Genomic DNA, 19,785 nt, shown 5'->3' with positions numbered 1-19,785 from the left:
CAGGCCCTAGAGCAGGTGTGTCAAATCCTGGTCCTCAGGGGCCGCTGTCTTGTATGTTTTAGATGTTTCCCTGCTCCAACACACCTGATTCAAATGAATGGGTTGTCATCAACATACACATAATAAAGAGTAGATGCCGCATTGACCACTACTGCTTACTGGCGCTGACGAGCCATGGGGCCGCCATCTTGGAACGGTCACCCGCTCAATTTAGTGTAATCTGTTTGGCAGGGCCAATGAGCTGTCAGCGCATTTAATAAGTCATACCTCACTAAATACCAGATAACAGATTTTCACACTGTGTTTTTTGCTGCAAATGTCATACATGTAGCATGTGTCATACATGTCGTAAATTGTATTCTCACATGATAGATTGTAGGACCCCAGGAAGAATAACTTTCAGCTTATGCTGAAGCTAATGGGGATCCAAATAAAACAAACAAAATGTAGCTATGATACAGGACATGGTTATTCTATTTACAAAATACAACCAATAGTACAGTAATGTTAAGTCTTACTTGTGTAAAGTAATCCCCTGAGCCCTGTTTGCGACGGTCCGCCGATTTGAGCAGGAATATGCTGCACATTGCTGAAATCTTGTTTATTCTGCTGCTATGCAACTATGAGTATGCCCGGTCCAAGACGGTGGCCGCATTTCTTGCGCCCAGCAGCCAATGCGGCATGTACTCTTTGTTATGTCTATGGTTGTCAAGCTCTGTGTAAGCCTGATAACGACCATTAATTTGAATCAGGTGTGTTGGAGCAGGGAAACATCTAAAACATACAGGACAGCGGCCCCTGATTACCAGGATTTGACACCCCTGCCCTAGACGAATCAGTTGTGCTGAATTGCTCAAACCGCTTGCCTGTGTGGCTTCATCAAGTGTTTCTTTGATCTTTTATGGTTCTCTAGCGATTGAGACAAGATATCTCTTGGCCACTTGCTTCTCCTTTGTTCCCTCCTCCTAGGATGTCCATCTAGTTGTACGAAGTCAAGGTTCTTAAGACATTTGAAATTCCAGGATATTTGCATCAACTTTATAATTAACCTACACTAATATTAGTTAATATTCAAAGCTTATTTGAACCTTTGCTCTCACTCTTTCGTGTTTACACGGCAAGCAAAACAAAAGGTGTATTATGTATGGGTTACACAACTGCAACCAGGCAATACTGCTGCACTGTGGAAGATCAGCTATAACTTGAGCTTCACAGGCATATTTTGTCTTAGCTAGGGTGTGGTGCTTCAGTTTCCTAGTTGTTTCTGCCCCCACCCTTCCTCCAGTAAGAGTAGGGGCTCTACTTTAGTCTTAATGAGCAGCCCACTCCACCCTACCACATCCACAAACTGTTCTTACCACCTCTGTTCACTGCAGGAAAACCTATTGAGCAATCACTTTTTCCTCCTTGATTTTGGCCACTACAACCATAGAAGAAGTAGGCATTAATTCACTAAAACATGAACCTCACATGAACTTTGTTCCTTTTCCAATACAATACAATTCCAAGCAATAAAAATGCTGCAGTTTTGAGCTTGCAGAGTTTTCATGGAAAGTTTCTATAATTAAAACTCAATTTTAAGCGCTACAGGCATTAGACGGCAGTGAAATCTTTACATGACAGAGACGCACTTCCACTCCAAATAAAAGGGTAATGAAACACAGCATGACGTCTGTGGGTTTTATTTACTCTGCATTTACTAGATAATGATCTCAGACTGAACATGCCAAAGCATGCACCCAAATCTGTGACCATACACTCACACAGACAACACAATTCATGTTTTAACCACATCATTACTTAGATTTTGAAAGCGTAGTCATTTGGAAGAGGAGACATAGACAAGGGTTGCAGAAGAAAGTAAAAAATTAGTGTCTGTTTGTTTACTTGTTACATTTGGTAACCATTAGTTAGCAAAGACAAGCAGTTCTCAGTATAGAATGTCTTTAGATCAATATGTGCAAGTTATTTCACCACTTTATTACCAAACCTGTACCACCAGCCTCATACAATGCAAGCGTATGCGCATAACAATGGTGACAGGTGTGGAGAAAGAATTAGCTCATGCCTAACAAAAGATAATATTTATTGCAACGTAATAAAATATCCTTTCATTGTGGACTTGAATGGAAAATGGAAGCTTGGTGATTATATTGGTAGCATTTGGCTATCAAAACTGTCCAATACTGCATGCCAAGATATACATTTAATAAGACAGGTTTTTTAAAAGGCCAAATCTCTTACATAAATTGATCCACAGTACAGAAAAACAGTTCTGACTGCAAGCAAGAGTCCCTTAATCTCTTTATGAGAAGTTTTAAAAGCCTGGCAGAAGTCACATCAGTTGTGCGTCATCCCTGCTCTCTTGCTCAGAATTATCACACAGAAACATACTTTTTGCAATGCCCAGAGGTTACCTCAGCAATCTTTACTATAAAATACAACCACAGCTAAACCAAAACAATGATGTGATCAATTGGACTTTTACTGTCACACCGTTGTTGGAAGATGGACTGACCTTGGTGGTTGATTGGATTGATTGTTTTGAAATATCTGCATAGCATAATTTTTTGATAAAAGATTGTGGCAAGCACAGGCAAATATGCAGCACTCATTGGCAACCATATTGTTTAGCACCATCACTTATAACAGCTGTCACTCTAGACATATTTAGTTGTGTAGATACAAAAATACAGCTAAAAGACTACATCCTACTTATAAAAAATTAGATAAAAGGAGAACACAAGAATTCAACTTTGAGGTGTGCAGACTACAGCAAAGCATGTATGGAGTTTGTCCTTTGTCCATTTATGGTATCTTTATCTTTCCTCCAGGAATACACAGATGTGAAAAGAGCACCTGTCCTTTTTTAGAATCACAGCAGTGCCATAACAGTCCTGCTCTTGTAGATGAATCATGGGTTATCACTGTACTGTAGCTATGTGGGAGTCAGGTGGCTGAGCAGGTAGAGCATCGGGCAAGTAATCTGAAGGTTGCCAGTTCGATTCGTGTATGTTAGAATGTGTGTCAAACTATGTTTATGCATGTTCTGCTTGTTAAGAATATTTTATTGAAAAAAGAGAACCAAAGAGTGACTGACATACACTACATTGCCAAAAGTATTCACTCAGCTCTCCAAATCATTGAATTCAGGTGCACAAAGCAAGAGCCATAAAGACACGGATGAGCGAGTTTGGTGTGTAAGAACTTGACCTCAACCCGATAGAACACCTTTGGGATGAATTACAGTGGAGACTGCGAGCCAGGCCTTCTCGTCCAACATCTGTCTGACCTCACAAATGCACTTCTGGAAGAATGGCAAACAATTCCCATAAACACACTCCTATACCTTGTGGAAAGCCTTCCTAGAATAGTTGAAGCTGTTATAGCTGCAAAGGGTGGGCCGACATAATATTCAATCCTATGGTTTAAGAATGGGATGTCACTCACATTCATATGTGTGTGAAGGTAGAAGAGCGAATACTTCTGGCAATATAGTGTACGTTTGACCCTGATTCAGTAATCAATAATGCTAATGGTAATATATTAATTAATTTGATTATTTGTAATGCACTTAATCACCACAAAAGCCTTCTATAAAGACATACTGAAGCAATACAATTGTGTAGGATGTGTAGAAGATGTGTAGGCTAACGAATTTTCTTTGGGCCAAATAACTCACTGTCGTAACACGAACAGAAGGAAACATAAGGAAGTGTTCTTCCACAGGCCATGGCTTTCAAAGCAACCCTGAACTAATTGTATGACCATTAAACTGCATGATGGAAAATGATGGAAAAACGTTGCAAGCTTTACAGTAAAGTGGAGAGAGACATTTTGAGAGATAACGAGAGACAGTTACACATTGTCCCTAGAAAATGATGTCATAGGGATAAGAATGCTTCTTAACTCTGTAATAGAACCCACAAGGTACAAGAGAACCATAATCATAAAATAATAATGCTTTGCATATGTTGTCATGATGTGCTTTTCTCTGTAGTTGCCTGGTGTAATATTTTCTGTGATGATTTACCTTTTATGTCTTGACTTAAATATACTGTATTTATCCAGTTTGCCCACCACGTGATTGCAATGCAGTATTAGAGCATGCATACCAGACAGTGACTTTATAAAGGACAAGGGATAAATTACGAAGCTACTTTTCTGTCCAAGGCCTAAACCTTTTGCCTATTGTAGATGACAACAATATATTGTGACACACATGTAGTCATATAGTGTTCTCTGTATAAGCTACAATATCCACTAGGCCTATGTGACTTATACTTAACCTGAGTGCACAACAACTAACATTAGTTTCTTTTTTTTAAGGTGAGGCTCCTTTTAATTTTCTTTCTGTAAACATAAAAATGTTTTGTTTTTGTTTACTTTTCTGCTTTTTTGACTCTCTAGCTGGTTATATGCCCATTGAGTACATGTATACACATTTCAATTGGTGTGATTACAAGGTCTAATCCTTGTCTATCAGTGATGGGGAAAACGTGATGATATGTATTATATAAGCCATCTGGATGAATAGGTCACACAAGTTAATGTTGCCTATTGATACCCCTCCAAGAAATGTCCACATACTTTTAAGAGCTCCCTTTAATGGCTTGCTGGTGTTTTATTAGCCTCGGGGGTTACGTAGTACACACCCATCATGTACTTTCAACCTTCTATTCCAATTCAAGTTTAGTTGGCAGACATATCTCTTCTCTCTTTCTCAATTTCTCTCTCTCTTTTTCTCTCAGTTATTGAACTTTGACATTGAAGATTTGTTTTAGTTGAAGACATCAACACAGCTCCTCAGTGTGCGTGATAAAGAATGTTTGAGTTTAATAGGATGTATGTGTGTGTGTGTGTGTTTGAAAGACAGAGAGAGAGAGAGAGAGAGAGAGAGAGAGAGAGAGAGAGAGAGAGAGAGAGAGAGAGAGAGAGAGAGAGAGAGAGAGAGATGAGGATTGTTGTTTATAACGCCAATGTTCTCAGCAGAGTTAAAGCAAACCAATAGAAAATGGTTCCTGAAAAACAGGGCATCCATTAACATTTTTACACTAAGCCTAACTGAAGTGGCTAGCCAAATACAAGTACAATATGAACTCCTTAGCATCTGTGCATATTCCATCCATGCTGAGAATTCTTTGTCAGTTTTTCAATTCCACGTTTGACGACAGATTCACTTGCAGATTGTTTTTCAGTAAGTGTTGCCAGTCATTATCATCCTAAACTCTTGGTGAGGTTGAAGGCGGCGAAAAGCATTCTCAGTGAGACAGGTGTGTAAATATAAACAATATAAAATGTGTCAGTATTTATATTTTTCACATAGGGGATTACTCAGTAGAAAGTGTGTGGTGCATGATTTAATGGATGGCAGAAGCACACCACCTATTTCAAAGATGACTTACATGTACTGAAGCAAAGCAAATCTGAGTTGAAGAGTGTTGAAAGAGGTCTTGACTTGACTGTGACCCCCAGAGGTCCTCAAAGTGTTATTGCACCCTTCAAATCAGGAAAGGGGGAAAGGGGTACAAATTATTTGGTTATTTCCTCCCACTACTTTGTGTTCTACGCCTTTAGAATAGTGCAGTTAACCTGCTGTCTGCACCTCAAAATGAATTGTATAGTTATATATATAAATATATACTTGTCCAAGTAGCAAAAGTAGTGGGTATCTTGCCATTTACAACAGCAACAATACGTGCAGGCCTTTTCTGATTTCAAAGTCTAATAAACAAACCAAACTGTGGTAAACCTCTAGTTAAGAAAATGCCATCACGGTCCATGACTTAAATCTAATTTATCATATCTAATAAAGGAGTAAGACACTGAGACAGTCTCAAACGGTTTTTAGTATAGTACACATCATTGGTGATTAATACATGTGTACATGGCAAAGCAGCTTGGCCAGACTCTGTCTCTCCTGCAACCATCAAGCAGTGCGCTGACCAGCTGTCTCCAGTGTTCACCAACATCTTCAACACCTCCCTGGAGACATGCCACATGCCAGTTGTCTCAAGTCCTCCACCATCATCCCTGTGCCCAAAAAGCCGAGGCCAACAGGACATAATGACTACAGACCCGTCGCCCTGACCTCTGTAGTAATTAAGTCTTTTGAGCACCTGGTGCTGGCACACCTCAAATCCATCACAGACACTCCACTGGACCCCCTGCAGTTTGCCCACAGAGCCAACAGGTATGTGGACGACAAAGTTAACATGGCCTTCCACTTCACCCTACATCTGGACTCCCCAGCATCCCACGCCAGGATCCTGTTTGTGGACTTCAGCCCTGCCTTCAACACCATCATCCCCGCCCTGCTTCAGGACAAGCTCTCCCAGCTGAACGTGCCTGACTCCACCTGCAGGTGGATCACAGACTTGAAGCAGTGCATTAAGCTGGGAACACAAGTCTCTGACTCCTGGTCCATCAGCACCTGGTCCCCTTAGGGCTGCGTCTTTTCCCCTCTGCTCTTCTCCCTGTACACCAACAGCTGTGCCTCCAGTCATCCGTCCGTCAAACTCCTTAAGTTTGCAGACAACACCACCCTCATTGGGCTCATCTCTGATGGAGATGAATTGGACTACAGGTGGGAACCTGACAACCTGGTGACCCGGTGTAACCAGAACAACCTAGAGCTCAATGCTCTTAAGACAGTGGAGATGGTTGTGGACTTTAGAAAGAATACAGCCCCACTCACCCCCATCACCCTGTGCGACTCCCCAGTCAACACTGTGGAGTCCTTCAGCTTCCTGGGTACTATCCTATCCCAGGACCTCAACTATGAACTGAACATCAGCTCCTTCACGAGAAAGCACAACAAAGGATGTGCTTCCTGCGACAGCTGAAGAAATTCAACCTGCCAAGGACAAGGGGTGCACTTTTACACAGCCATCAGTGATTCCATCCTCACCTCCTCCATGATCTGGTACGCTGCTGCCACTGCCAAGGACAAGAGCAGACTGCAGCATATCATCTGCACTGCTGAGAAGGTAATTGGCTGCAATCTGCCTACCCTCGAAGACCTGCACACCTTAAGGTCCCTGAGTCAAGCGAGGAAGATTGTGGCCGATTCCTCCCACCCTGGACACACTCTGTTTCAACCAACCCACTCCGGCAGAAGGCTGCGGTCCATAAGGACCAACACCTCATGCCACAAGAACAGTTTCTTTCCTTCCGCTTCTAGCCTTATTAACAAGGCCCCAAACTGACACTGACTGTCACTTTACTTAATACACTCTTACTCTTCCACTTTAACACATTCAGTATTATTTTTATTCTATAGCCTATTCTTTTATTTATCGTATTTAATATTTCATATTATATTGTATAGTCCAAGTATTTTATTAAATTTTGTTGTACATTTTCTACATTTAAATTTTGTTCATTATGTTTAAATGTTCTCTGTATGCACCTGCCCACCAAAGTAAATTATTTGTTTGTGACCACTTACTTGACGATTAAACACGATTCTGATTCTGATACAATATTTCTGGGGGAAACTAAGTAGGTGTACAGTGTAAGTACATCTTCTTTCAAACTACACCACTGGATAAGTGCAGGGAATTATGTGGTTCATTCTGAGTGCAACATATGCTTCCTGAAAGGTAGCTTACAAGTTAGCAACGTGTAGTCAGGTCAAACAAAAAATGTATATTTCAATTTCCCTTTGTGTTGATAATTTGACTTCAAACCTTAGCCCTGTGCCAATAATGTTTAGTTTACTCCCAAAACCTGCAAATGGATTGTGCTATAATGCTGTCCCCCACACCTTGTCCTTGTGTGTCATTCATGACATTCAATGTCATTCAGACACACGATTAAGTTGTTGAGAGCTTTTTGAAACACAGCCACGTGGCCGGTTATTTTAGCACAGTGCAGCACACATGCTTTCCATATGCAGTAAGCATTTTGTGTGGTAGCTGGCAAGACAGCATAACCGGTGCGGTAATTGTTGGATCTGGCTGCTTGGTGAATTGCGGCTGGGGTGCAAAAATCCTTTCCTTCTGCCAAGATACCAGCACACAGGAACAGACTTGTCTTACTAAAGCCTGACGTCCAATTAATGCCCCAATTGTGCCCAATCCTGGCACCTTCAGGGATACAGGAAATGTGACTTCTCTCCTTTTTCTGTCCTTTCCTCTCTCAACATGATCTTCTTTTCATTGCAAAATTGCTTCCATAGTAACTTTTTTTAACATCCAAATGAGTTCATAAAATAACTAAATGTAAAAAGTTTTGTGACAAAAAGTACAACACTTACTCCGTTCAGGTGGTGTTTTTAAGGTACAGTGCTATGTATCTAAACTGTTCATATGTCAAGCATTGGGCCTATGATGGCACAAAGCACAGTTGATTAATGTGTGTATAAATGCCCTTTCTGTCAATATCAACTTTAATACTAGATGATAGCAATCAGTCTCCACTCCTTCACCTCGTTGACCTTTGAATCTTCTAAAACACAGGATATAAGAGAAGAAAAAAAAACACCTTTGCATTTGGGATCTCCTGGTCCATTTTTCCCTACTGATTAACTTTGATGATATGTGACAATATTTATTGAGACATTTAATGTTCGTGTACACCCAAGGATCGTAGCACACTCCCAAAATAGCTCATGAAAAAGGGGAAAAAGTAGCCATGACTTTCCATCGGTTTTGGTTAAGCTTTCCTATTCTGGAAGCGTCATGACAAAAGCTTGTCCAAGCCCAGTTTGCCCACAGTACATAAGAGGAGGAGTCTACCCAACTCTTTCCATTAGTTGCTGAAACATTGATGTTGATCACACGTACGAGCACATGCATCCACAGTATCAGATGTGATGGAAAAGTGATATGCGAGACATTTACTTTTTTTAAGGTTTCTGTTCAGAGATAATTTTAAACCAAAACCTTTCTGATAGTTTTCTAGAATAATTTAAACTACATCTGTAATTTGAAATGCATAACGTTGTTAGTTTCATCAAAAACCATTGTATGAAATAATGCTATGTCTACTTATTTTACAGTTTCATATAAAATCACCAAAAATCGTATTTAAGCTTCCAATTGTTTTGCAAGGTCCTACTGCCCAAACAGCATCCAACACACAATATATGTACAACTAAACCGAGAAACAACATACAGAACATTGGCAAATTACCTACAAAATACATATTGCACTCACATCCATTCTTCCATCCTAAAATCTCTGAAAAAAAACTGTACCCAGAGACCAGGCTCCACATTAGAATGACTGCAACATGGTTCAAGGTATCATCACACACATCCAGGAGCAAAAACTCCCTTATCCTTCCCATCACTTGCATCATCACCCTGTTTGACGGATCAGAGAATGGTGTGGTGGTGATGTCATCGCTGCAGAAGGCTTTTTTCTGTCTCTCTTGTACCATGCTCTCTTTTTCTCTCCCCCTATCCCCCCTCCCTCCAGGCCTCACTACCGCCTTGTTGATCATGCACAGCAGACTGCTCTTACATGTAGTCATCAGGAATGTTGACAGGCCCTGCCATGTGTTGGCCTTCTTAAGTCCTTCTAAAAAGTTCTCACTCAGTTTCTGGATGATCACCAAGCATTCATTGTGAGAGAAAAAAAGCGCATAAAGTGAGTCAGAAAAACATTGCATAGAGAAGTATCTACATGAATCACATTTAGATATAGACAAGATGGATTATTTTAGCAAAGGTTTTTACCAATCATCATTAATTGTTAGTAGCACTCATACATTATGTGCATCATTATGTAATTAACAACAAATTTACTGTTTGACTTGACTTTGACTTGTGTTTGCCTTTAAGATTTTTGTAGACAAATTACAGCATTTCAATGTTTTATATGCAATACAAAATAATGACACATTAATTCAGCTTTGACAAATCGCTAGAAAATCCCTAGTGAAGCAATACAGTAATCTTTAAAGCTTTTAAATGTGTGTGTAAAGGCGTAGGGGTTTGTGATGTACCACAGTATCTAATCAGTTTTCTGTGAACAGGGAATAATAAATCACGTGCACATAACAATATTAATTGGTTTACACATGTTAACTATTTAAAATGTTTCCATGTTATTATGTCACATATTGTTTAAGTTTGCCACTTTGTAAATTGGTTTGTGCTGACACCTAGTGGCAGGTATTACTTTCCATAACAAAGTGACCGGGCAAAGAACAGATAAATTATACATATTCATTGAGAAAATAACTCATGATAATTTATTTATTAAATATAGGATTCCTGATTTGTTCCTAGGTCCAGTTTTATAAGTGTCATGGTCTGGCTTTACACAAAGGCACTAAGGATAAAGAACACAGGGTTGACTAGTTTTATAAGTTTGCTCTGATCAGGCTCTAGGTGAGTCTCACAATAAATGGTCCGACATACCAGAGGTCTTGGAAGTCACTCATTTTCGTCCAAGTGCATTGTTCATAGGAGGCGTCTCCAAGTCAGGATGAGGTTGAGTACTGGAATTAGATTTTGCTTGTATTAATATCTAGTAATAAAAATAATGTCTATTCATATAGGTATTTTTTACTAACCATGATTTCAAATATGAATTTGACTTAACCCATTTGGATGTTGTGAACTAATTTTGACACCAACATTCTAACTTCCAACACAAGATGAAAGTAACTAACCCTGCATCTCAAATTGCATTCTTTATCTTTTTACTTTTAGTATGCAATGCCCTTTAGACGTACTACTGTATGCAGTATGGACAGGCAGGACATCATTCTTCATCATAACATTGCACTTTGAACGTTAACCCTCTTGCTCATACAACCATTACTGTTCATAGTGCATTTTTTTTATATTGTTGAAAAATGGTTAGTGCAACATTTATTTTTTTGGAGATACCAAATACTGAAAAATGTGGAGCTGATCAGAGATGAGCATACTGTTGGAGGGCATCCAGGAGAGCTCTCCTGTTGTTACTTTGTAATGTATGTAGTTCAGTCGATGTGATGTATCTTCCACTGTGCAGAGGATTGTGGATAAGAATAGACAGAAAAGCATGCTGGCTTGCAAAATGCGACCGGATGCAGTAGGACATGGTATTTTTGGCATATACTGTATTTGACAAACAATGTATTGGGACATTCTAAATATTTTTTCTGCCATGCAATTTAGTATGAAAGTATGGCTTTTGGGATGCACCCTAAAAGTTAGTGTGGTACGTGACACCAAGGGCAATTTTTAAGTACTTTTAAAGAGTCATTTAAAAGCATTTAATACTGACAAGAATGGGGGGAAAAATCTCCACATGGAATTACCTAAACTAGTTTTCATTTCATACTGTTCACTCAGAAAGTAAAGTAGTTATGTCATTTGAAGTAATCTGAGCTGTACATAGAGTGGTTCTAAAATGGCTGCCACGGTGCCGCTTTTCAGATTGCAGTATTTCCAACACTAGTGCCCAAAGAAATGTATGTAAGCCATGTGACTTTTCTATTTTTACAGATAAAGATGAGAAATTACCATCTCACAGTTTTTTCAGTCCTTGACAATAGGGTCTGCAGCATAATATGTCAGTGCAAGGCACAGACTCCTACACCATTGCATTGTGCTCTGTGTGCAATTTGCTTTTTCTGTTGTATTCAACAGAGGAGTTGTAGGTCAGTCAGGAAAAAAAAACAAGAACACGTACAATACATTTTGAGTGAAAAAGGTAACAACATGCCATGACGCAGAGCTTCAGGGACAGATGATTGCCTAAACACACCCTCTTTGTTGCCATGATGATGATCACAGGGGAGGAGCACTCTGAGGAACCGGTGGCACAAGATTCTCTCACCTGGGGAATTCCAGCACAACCTGAAACCTTAGAATCCTGACAACTCAATATCATCTCAAACCTACAAATGTTCTATTCAGGAATACCAAAGCTTGATTGTTTTCCACCACCATATCGTAATCTCTTAATGTCAAACTTTTTCATCATTAGCCAGTACAAAGTTGCATTTCCTGGATGGTTGGTTGGATGTCAGGGCGTTAAGCTATTGCTAATAGGTGTATGAGCAGGTAGAGCAGGTTCCTGGTAGTCCTCTAAAGACTGCATACTGCCCTCCTTCTTTCTGGGCTTATTGTTCATTCGCTCTCATACATTGGTAGCTCCTTAGAGAGCCCTTCTTGCCTTCTGAACAAGTTGTAAACTTGTGATCACTTGATCGAGCTTGAGAATTAAGGTAAGTGCCTGAGATTGTAGTTTTAGTTTTGACAGATTCTGTAGGGTATGTACTGTGTATTCTTCTAGTGTGTCGTTGATGATGTCGTTGATTATAATTGTGGTTATTTACGTGTTACGAATATGTCTGTTCTGTTGGGCAACCTCGGTCTCTAGCATGTAATGGAAGTCTACTTTATCTAAGCTTTGGACAGTCCAAATAATCAATCAAATTGAAAATATAACATGTTGTAGTTATAGTTACTAGGTATATGAACATTTATTTGACCTTTAGCTTTTGCTTTGAATATATGTTGGAAAATACTTTGCACTGTTAATTCCAGTAAGTTGTAGCCAAATAACAATGTGTATTTTGACTACCAAGATGCAAAATCACAGTTTATTTCAAATAATAATAAAAAAAATATCAGTGGAGCCCACTCTGTAGTTAGTGCATTTTTTTAGGCTACATAAAAGATATTTAAAACTGATGACAAAGTTTGCTCACTCTATTTGCCCCTGACATGATTTGAATGGGCTTGTTTAAAAAAACATAAATCCTTTCCCACAATTCAGTTAAATTAATTGTCCGCCTAAGTGTGAGTCAGCCTTATCAAAATTGAGGTCAAAGCTGAATAGATAACATCCAAATGTATCTCTGCATTGGTAAAAAATAGATAATTTCTATTAAGAGATAACGAAAGATGCAAATCAGGCCATCCCCCACAGACTCTTTTTTATGACCTAGGCCTAACATTAGTCACAGATCATAAAATAGGAATTTAATAGTTTCGTTACTATGGCATTCATAGATCTTACACAGCTCATTTGTATTTTAGCTCAGGTGAATACAGATAAATAAGAATGTTCAATTCCTGTCAAATCTTGTACGTAACAGAATGTGTTGTTTACTACTGTTTATCTTGTCCCTTTGTTTGTGGTTGTTGTTTAAAATAGGAATATGTGGAATAAGAGGACAGACATGGACCAGTCTCTTAGAATCACTGCTGGTTTGCTATTGCTGCTTCAAGTTTTTCATGTGGCCTTGCTTCAAGATCCAACTGACTCTCCAGGTCGCATTATTGACCAAGGCTGGCTTCGTCAACCTATCCAATCTCAATTAAAAAATGGAGATGTGGAGTCAACCAATGGCCAAAATAATAGTATTTTAGCTGGCTCTACGTTCATCTCTAGTGGGGACGTGGATGACAGGGATACCCAGACTTTAAATGGTGTGACTTTTGTCACAATGTCACTTAATGTGTCATCAGAAGAAATGGAGGACCCTGTCTCTTCTGCGAACAATGTATCTCTAAATGCTAACCAAAGCACAAATTCCACAGCAGAACAGATTGGATACAATAATTCAACAACAACTCTTCCTGATACCACCACTCAACCAATCACAAAGCTTTTAAACATGTCAACGTCCAATATCACAGATTTAATCGAGACCACTACAGCATTAGACTTCAATGTTACAAAAGAAACCACTCCAGAAACAGGCACCAATGGCACAACCAATAGCACAGAAGATAATGGTAAAGGAGACAACGATACAGTTATAACTACTGCCACAAGCACCCCTACCACCAACGAACCTGAGAAAAAGCCCTCAACAGCTCCCCCAGTCACAGAGCTCACCTCTGGGACAACAACATTAAAAAAGACCACAGGAAGTACAACAATCATGGCTCCCAGCACAATTGATTCCTTCAACTCCACAACAATTTACTCAGCGTCAGGGAGCAATTCAGAGAAAGGTACAGTATGTGCACAGTTTCAAGTGACACCAAATCTGGTACTGGTTCATTCTTTGTGTTGAGTAAACTAGTTTGTTCACCGTTAACCTTTCAAATGTCGTACACATGAACATTTCATAGATTTTTTGAGAGGTGTAAAATGTTGTGTATTTTTTAAGATTTGTTAGTCATTCATGAATTAGTAAAGAACTAGACAAAGAAATTTCAGTCAAGAGAAAATCATTTACTGAATGACTATCACTTTACAAAACTGGAAGACCTAGTTTTAAAGAAATCTTATACACATTGTTCCAAGGTAACAGTTTCTTTATCAAATTGTGTTCTCTGAGGTTTCTCCCTTATCCACATTTTGTCAGATCTTTTTGGGTATTAGCGCAACACAAACTCCCCTTCTTTCAGGGCTTGAGTTTCAGACAGTGCCTGTGTGCCCACAGTAAGCAGAGGGGTCCATTACAAACACCTTCTGAACAGGACAATGAACCCCTGTGTAAGACTTGCTACAGGAAAGAGCGGGTCAACAATGAAGGTCAGAACCAGACCAGTCTCACGTACAGGGGCGTGAGAGTTTCTCGTGTTTTTAACTTAAGAAGCCATGTTTTTTGTTCAGAGTGGTCAATGACATTCTATGATACTGCTCTTGGTCTTAATTTATAATTGGGATTTCAGAGTATTTGACCTTGTAAACATAATCCCAGGGTAACTGGGTTGACACAAGCCAGTTAGGCAATGATGAACACCGTTTAGTCAGTTTGGACAACTAAAGTGTTGTTTCATGGCCTGATTCTGTTTTGGGAGGTTTGTTCGAACTTATTCTAACACAGGCAAATGTTTTTTCACAAAATAACCTGGTCACAACACTACTGCCATGTTTTCAAAATATTTTAGCATGTAAACCAGGTTAACTTCAGACATTTTACAAAAAAATGTGGATTACAATTAGTGTGATAACCTTCAGGGGAAAGATGCTTAGGGGTTAGGGTTCAAGTCCCAAAAGAAAGTTAATGCCACGGTGTGTGGGGGGTAGGACCCAAACGTGGGAGAGGTAACCATAGTATCATAATCATAGTAACAAAAAAGGGTTTATTCATGAAATCAAGACTGGACACAAAACAGGAACCTAAAAACACAGAACCAAACAAGACACAGGTGGACACAATGAGACTAACAAGAACTGAAACCACTGAACGAGACAGAGGTGAAGACAATGACAGACACAGGAAAATACTAGGGCAGGGAAAAACCAAAAACAGGGGGGCACGGCTATGGCCGTGACACTAAAGTCAGGAAAGGTTGAATTAACTCGCAAGAAATCATTCTTAACCAAAGGCACATTTTAACTATACAGGGTCATTCGTCCTATCCAACCTCATAACTGACCAATACAGTATGCAGTAATATAAGCGTATCTGGTTGCTTTTCCTAAATATTTCAGAATTACCTAACAGACAACATAGTGTCTTTCGGGTGTTTTCCGATATATGATATCCCAGTGTAGCATGTTAGTGTTGTCAGAATATAAGAAAAAGTTATACCTTCCCCCTCTCAAAATATTTAGAGGTCACAAAAGATGACATAGATATGGTGTCATGCGTCATCAACCTTGTCACGCAAAGGCTGACAATACAGAGTCTGGGATCTTGCTCACATTTTCCATTATAGCAACACCACACCTTTATGTTGTTAATGTTGTTGTAATGGCACTCCAACAACGAAAGGATTGCCATGTTGGAAGGAATTGGGAGTCATTTCCAACTTGCGGCTGGTGCAAATGATGAAGTCCGCCATCATGTCCAAGTTTGACACTATTAATTAACACTTTAAAAACACTGTTTACAGAAAGGACTGTTCCCAGGGGTCAAGATTAATACAATCCGGCAACACACAGCTGGGGTTGAAAAACTATGTGGTTTCCCAAACCTAATTCCAACACCACGCTCACCTGTGATTCCCCCCCTTATAACCCCCGTACATGCACTAATTAACACAAACCCACAGATGCGCAAGTGACGTAAGTCAACGACCACACAGACCTGACACACACACACACGCTATACAATTCTAAATTGACCACAACAGTTGTGTTTAAGCCCTTGTTTTTCTGTGTCAGTTCTGTAGTTTGTGCAAAACAATAAGTTGTTGGGAAGTTACATCCTAAATGGCAAATTTAATTGTAAAATCAGTTTCTGGATTTTACAATAAAGTATCAATACATTATATGTCAAATTAATCTATTCTTTGAATACATTATAAGGCAAATCTCCAAGGGGAAGAAAAAATTGGTTGCAAGCACACAATGTTTGTCCTTCTATGCTTTGCTTCATTTGGTTCTTAAACTTGCTTCTTCATCAGTGCAAGTCGAATGTCTGAATAAACACAACCTGCTGTTTGCAACCCTCTTGTGCTTGGCTCAAGAATCGAAGCATGACTTTGTCAGAACAGGCAGAATTGATATGTATACCCTTGATCTGCATTACAGCTGCAATGCTCTTTTCTCTCACAGGGTAAACATAATCCAATCAAGCTTTCAAACAGAGTAACCCTGAATAAATCACCATGGTCAAGCATTTGCATATCAAGCAGAGGCCTCCCAGTTGCTTTGTAACTTCCCAAATTAAGATAGATGATAATGAATTATTGATATATGTAGAAAGCATGTTTTCCCTGGTGATTTAACCGCAGTAAGCTTATTGACCATTTCTATGTATTTGGCAGATTCAAATTTTGAAATATTGTGTCATCATGCTAGTAATTTGGCGCTATTTAGATTATAATTAAGTGAAAATGTAGTAAAGTATAAATTGAATATATTGAATAGATGGAAAATATAATACATGGAATTAAGATAAATGGCACACGTATTCTCAATGCATAACAATGAACATTCAAAACAGCATGTGGTCTTATAATCTTTTCAATAAAATACATGTGTTTTCTTTCCAAAGGATTTGCTGCAGATATAAAAAAAAATAAAAGGAGTGAGGCATGGGGTGCCATCCTTGGTACAGCAGCAGCTGTGGCATTTGTAGGACTGGTTGTCTATGTCATCCTCAAAAAGAGGCGTCAGCGAGAATTCACTCACAGAAAGCTGGTTGAAGAGTTCCCCCCAGACCCAGGTACGCCTGCTATTCTTCCTGTACTTCCTTGACCTATTCTTTGCTGTGTCTCTAAGAGAGGCTGGTTATCTGATAGGACATGTCCTAAAAACATTAACCCTGTACAAAGTATCACAAATGCAAGTACATTAATTGAACAATGTAAACAAAGCAACAAGCCAAAAAGCTCCATAACACTGTGGTTATGGTGGTACTATGGTGCTATGATTGGAAAACATTTGGGGTATGGGTGGAAAAGTAGTTTTGTTTTTACACCCTATTTTAAAATAATAATACACATTTTAGTAAGCCTTTGTTCAATAGGTGTTTGTCTTTCTCTTACTTCCAGTACTTCGCCTTGACAACAGTGAACCTTTGGACCTGAAGTATGATGGTTCAGCCTACTACAATCCTGGACTCCAAATGGACAACATCCAAATGACCAACTTTCCACAGGAAATTAAAATAACTTAAAGATCAATTTGGACCACCCAAGGTTGCCCCTCAAATCTGCTGATGCTGTATGTCAGTAATATAGACTCAAGTCTGCTGTTATTAGAGTACAGTACAGTTTTAAAACTACTGAGAAAGCTGAACCATCTACATTCACGACTTACTAAGTGGTTAAGATACTGTTTATATTGTTGGCATATTTGTGTATTAACAAAACAGACCATTCTCTAGTAATAGCCAAAAAGCAATGGAGACTTGCCAAAGTAGCTGCCATGACTAAATTAAGATCCCAGAATATGATTACTTCCATTCAAGGTATATAGTTTATCTTTTTGAAATCTTGACATCTTGATAATTAGTCCATAATCTAAATATCTCCTTATAGATATAAATGAAATTATTTTGTGTTTCTTTCTTCAGCTACACAAATTCTGCTCTCTTTAAATCAAATTCTGAAGAGTTCTATGTCTTATTAGTTCTGAATAGTTCTGTAATATCTGTAAAGGTAAGGTTATGTACATACTGTAAATATGAATGATACACCATGCCCTCTTCTGAACTGTAGTTTCAACAACACACCTTCTTCTACTCCAAGTTAATTGTATGTGAATCAATTTAGGCACATTTTACCAAGTAGCTCAAAGATTGAGACATGCCTCAAGAATAATTCCATCCATTAAAAGATTTTAACAAACGGTTCTTTAACAGCCACCATTTATCGTTCAGAGGAGGATACTTTAAACACTGAATATTGACTGAAACGCTTGATACAGTACATATTGTACATGCATGCGGCTGCATTGACATATAACAGTTGTAGTGTTGTATCATATGAAATAGCACATACTGAAGACCATTTAACCATGTTCTTAGTCTGGGCTGAGGTCAAAGACTTGTCTGGGTATTTTCCATTGGTCTCAGACAAGACCATAGTTGTTTTATAAAATACAGTTTGATTAAAATGTTTATCTTTTTTTTCAGAGACTCAAGAGACTCAAGCCTTGAACTAGTTTAATAATAAGGCATCAAAGTCTACTGAGTAAATATGTTTTTGTCTTAGTTATGTTATGGTGTGGACATGCTGTGTCTGGACCAGGTCTGGACCTGCTGTGTCTGGATCTTGAAGGGCTTGGTGTGGGTGTGAGTCCTTTAGGATTAGGTCTTGATCAGTTTTGTTCAAGTGCAGTTTTCCCATCCAAATGCCACTGAATAGTTAACATTGGTGACAACCAAGACAGCAGTGTAATTTGGAGCCTCTCAACAAAAAATGCTTTAATAATTTAAATTGTTCTTATTTTTTGTTCTTATTTAAGCTTACTTTTACTTTTTCTCAATAGACATATTACGTTTCCTAAATGGAAGTCTGAACTGTGAGCCTTCATATTGTCTCTTTGCTGGTTTTCAATTAGGTAGAACAATTGTGTGTAATTGGTAGTTTTTATAAAATGTTCAATTAGTTGGGAAATCTATGATTTTAACATTAACTATCAAACTAGGTGAGAAAAAGGGAGTCTGAAATTGGGTTCCAGATCCACATTGATATACTTGTTTCAAAGACAGAAGGATTTTTTGAAAACACACGCCATAATTCAAATCACAATTTTGGTAAATCCTACAAGACACTCAAATTCCCCTGTCTCTCTCCCTAATATAGCCAACTGTGGCAAAATGTGGCATATGGTGGGTGAGGAGCAGCTGCTATCACAGAGGGTGTTTGGAAACCTACTTCCCTCATCCCACCCTCAGACATTCTCACCAATCTGTTGACTGGATTTCAAAGAAGCACCCTGGTGCTGTAGCACACCTCCTTCACAGAGGGGGGTGCTGTTAGCATAGGCAACACACTTTACCAATAACGCTTGAGTGAGTATGGGCTACTCTGGCTCCTTGGACAGATGATAGGCATGCTTACCTAGTTCACACTTGCAGGTCAGACAGTCCAGGAAACAAAAACACGTTGTTACTGATGAGGTCAGGTAATTACCGCATGTAAGAGCCAACCAGCCGTCAAGAAATGAAATGCCATAAAATAAATAAATATATGAACAAATAAAAACAAAACAGGCAGGGCAGAAAAGAACAATCCTTTTCCTGTGGAAAATGTTTAGCTATTATTATGTCCAGTACAGATACATGCTGCAGTAAACTGGCACCCAGCATGTTTAGTTGTTTAATTACTGTGAAGTTATAAAGCTGACCATCACAGTTTTTACAGTTTGAACGTTCTAGTAGTTTTGTAGAAATATTTTTCCCATATGTAAAAACAAACAGTTAGACCACATCCACTACAACAACAATAATTTTTTCTATCTATTACCTCTGTA

At 38.9% G+C, this 19,785-nt stretch overlaps 1 protein-coding gene across 1 annotated transcript; it reads left to right on the top strand.

The window, feature by feature from the left end:
- Window positions 1-11,733: 11,733 nt before the first annotated feature.
- Window positions 11,734-18,835, top strand: muc15 (mucin 15, cell surface associated). Its single transcript, XM_047042339.1, has 4 exons — window positions 11,734-12,175; window positions 13,111-13,916; window positions 16,859-17,029; window positions 17,358-18,835. Exons 2-4 carry the CDS (start codon window positions 13,115-13,117, stop codon window positions 17,480-17,482), a joined length of 1,098 nt encoding a protein of 365 aa, XP_046898295.1. The 5' UTR covers window positions 11,734-12,175; window positions 13,111-13,114; the 3' UTR covers window positions 17,483-18,835.
- Window positions 18,836-19,785: the final 950 nt, after the last annotated feature.

The sequence above is a fragment of the Hypomesus transpacificus genome, chromosome 19 (assembly GCF_021917145.1).
Source record: "Hypomesus transpacificus isolate Combined female chromosome 19, fHypTra1, whole genome shotgun sequence".
Classification (NCBI taxonomy): Eukaryota; Metazoa; Chordata; class Actinopteri; order Osmeriformes; family Osmeridae; genus Hypomesus; species Hypomesus transpacificus.
The sequence above is the reverse complement of the archived record's forward strand: the minus strand, read 5'-3'. Positions and strand labels throughout refer to the sequence as shown.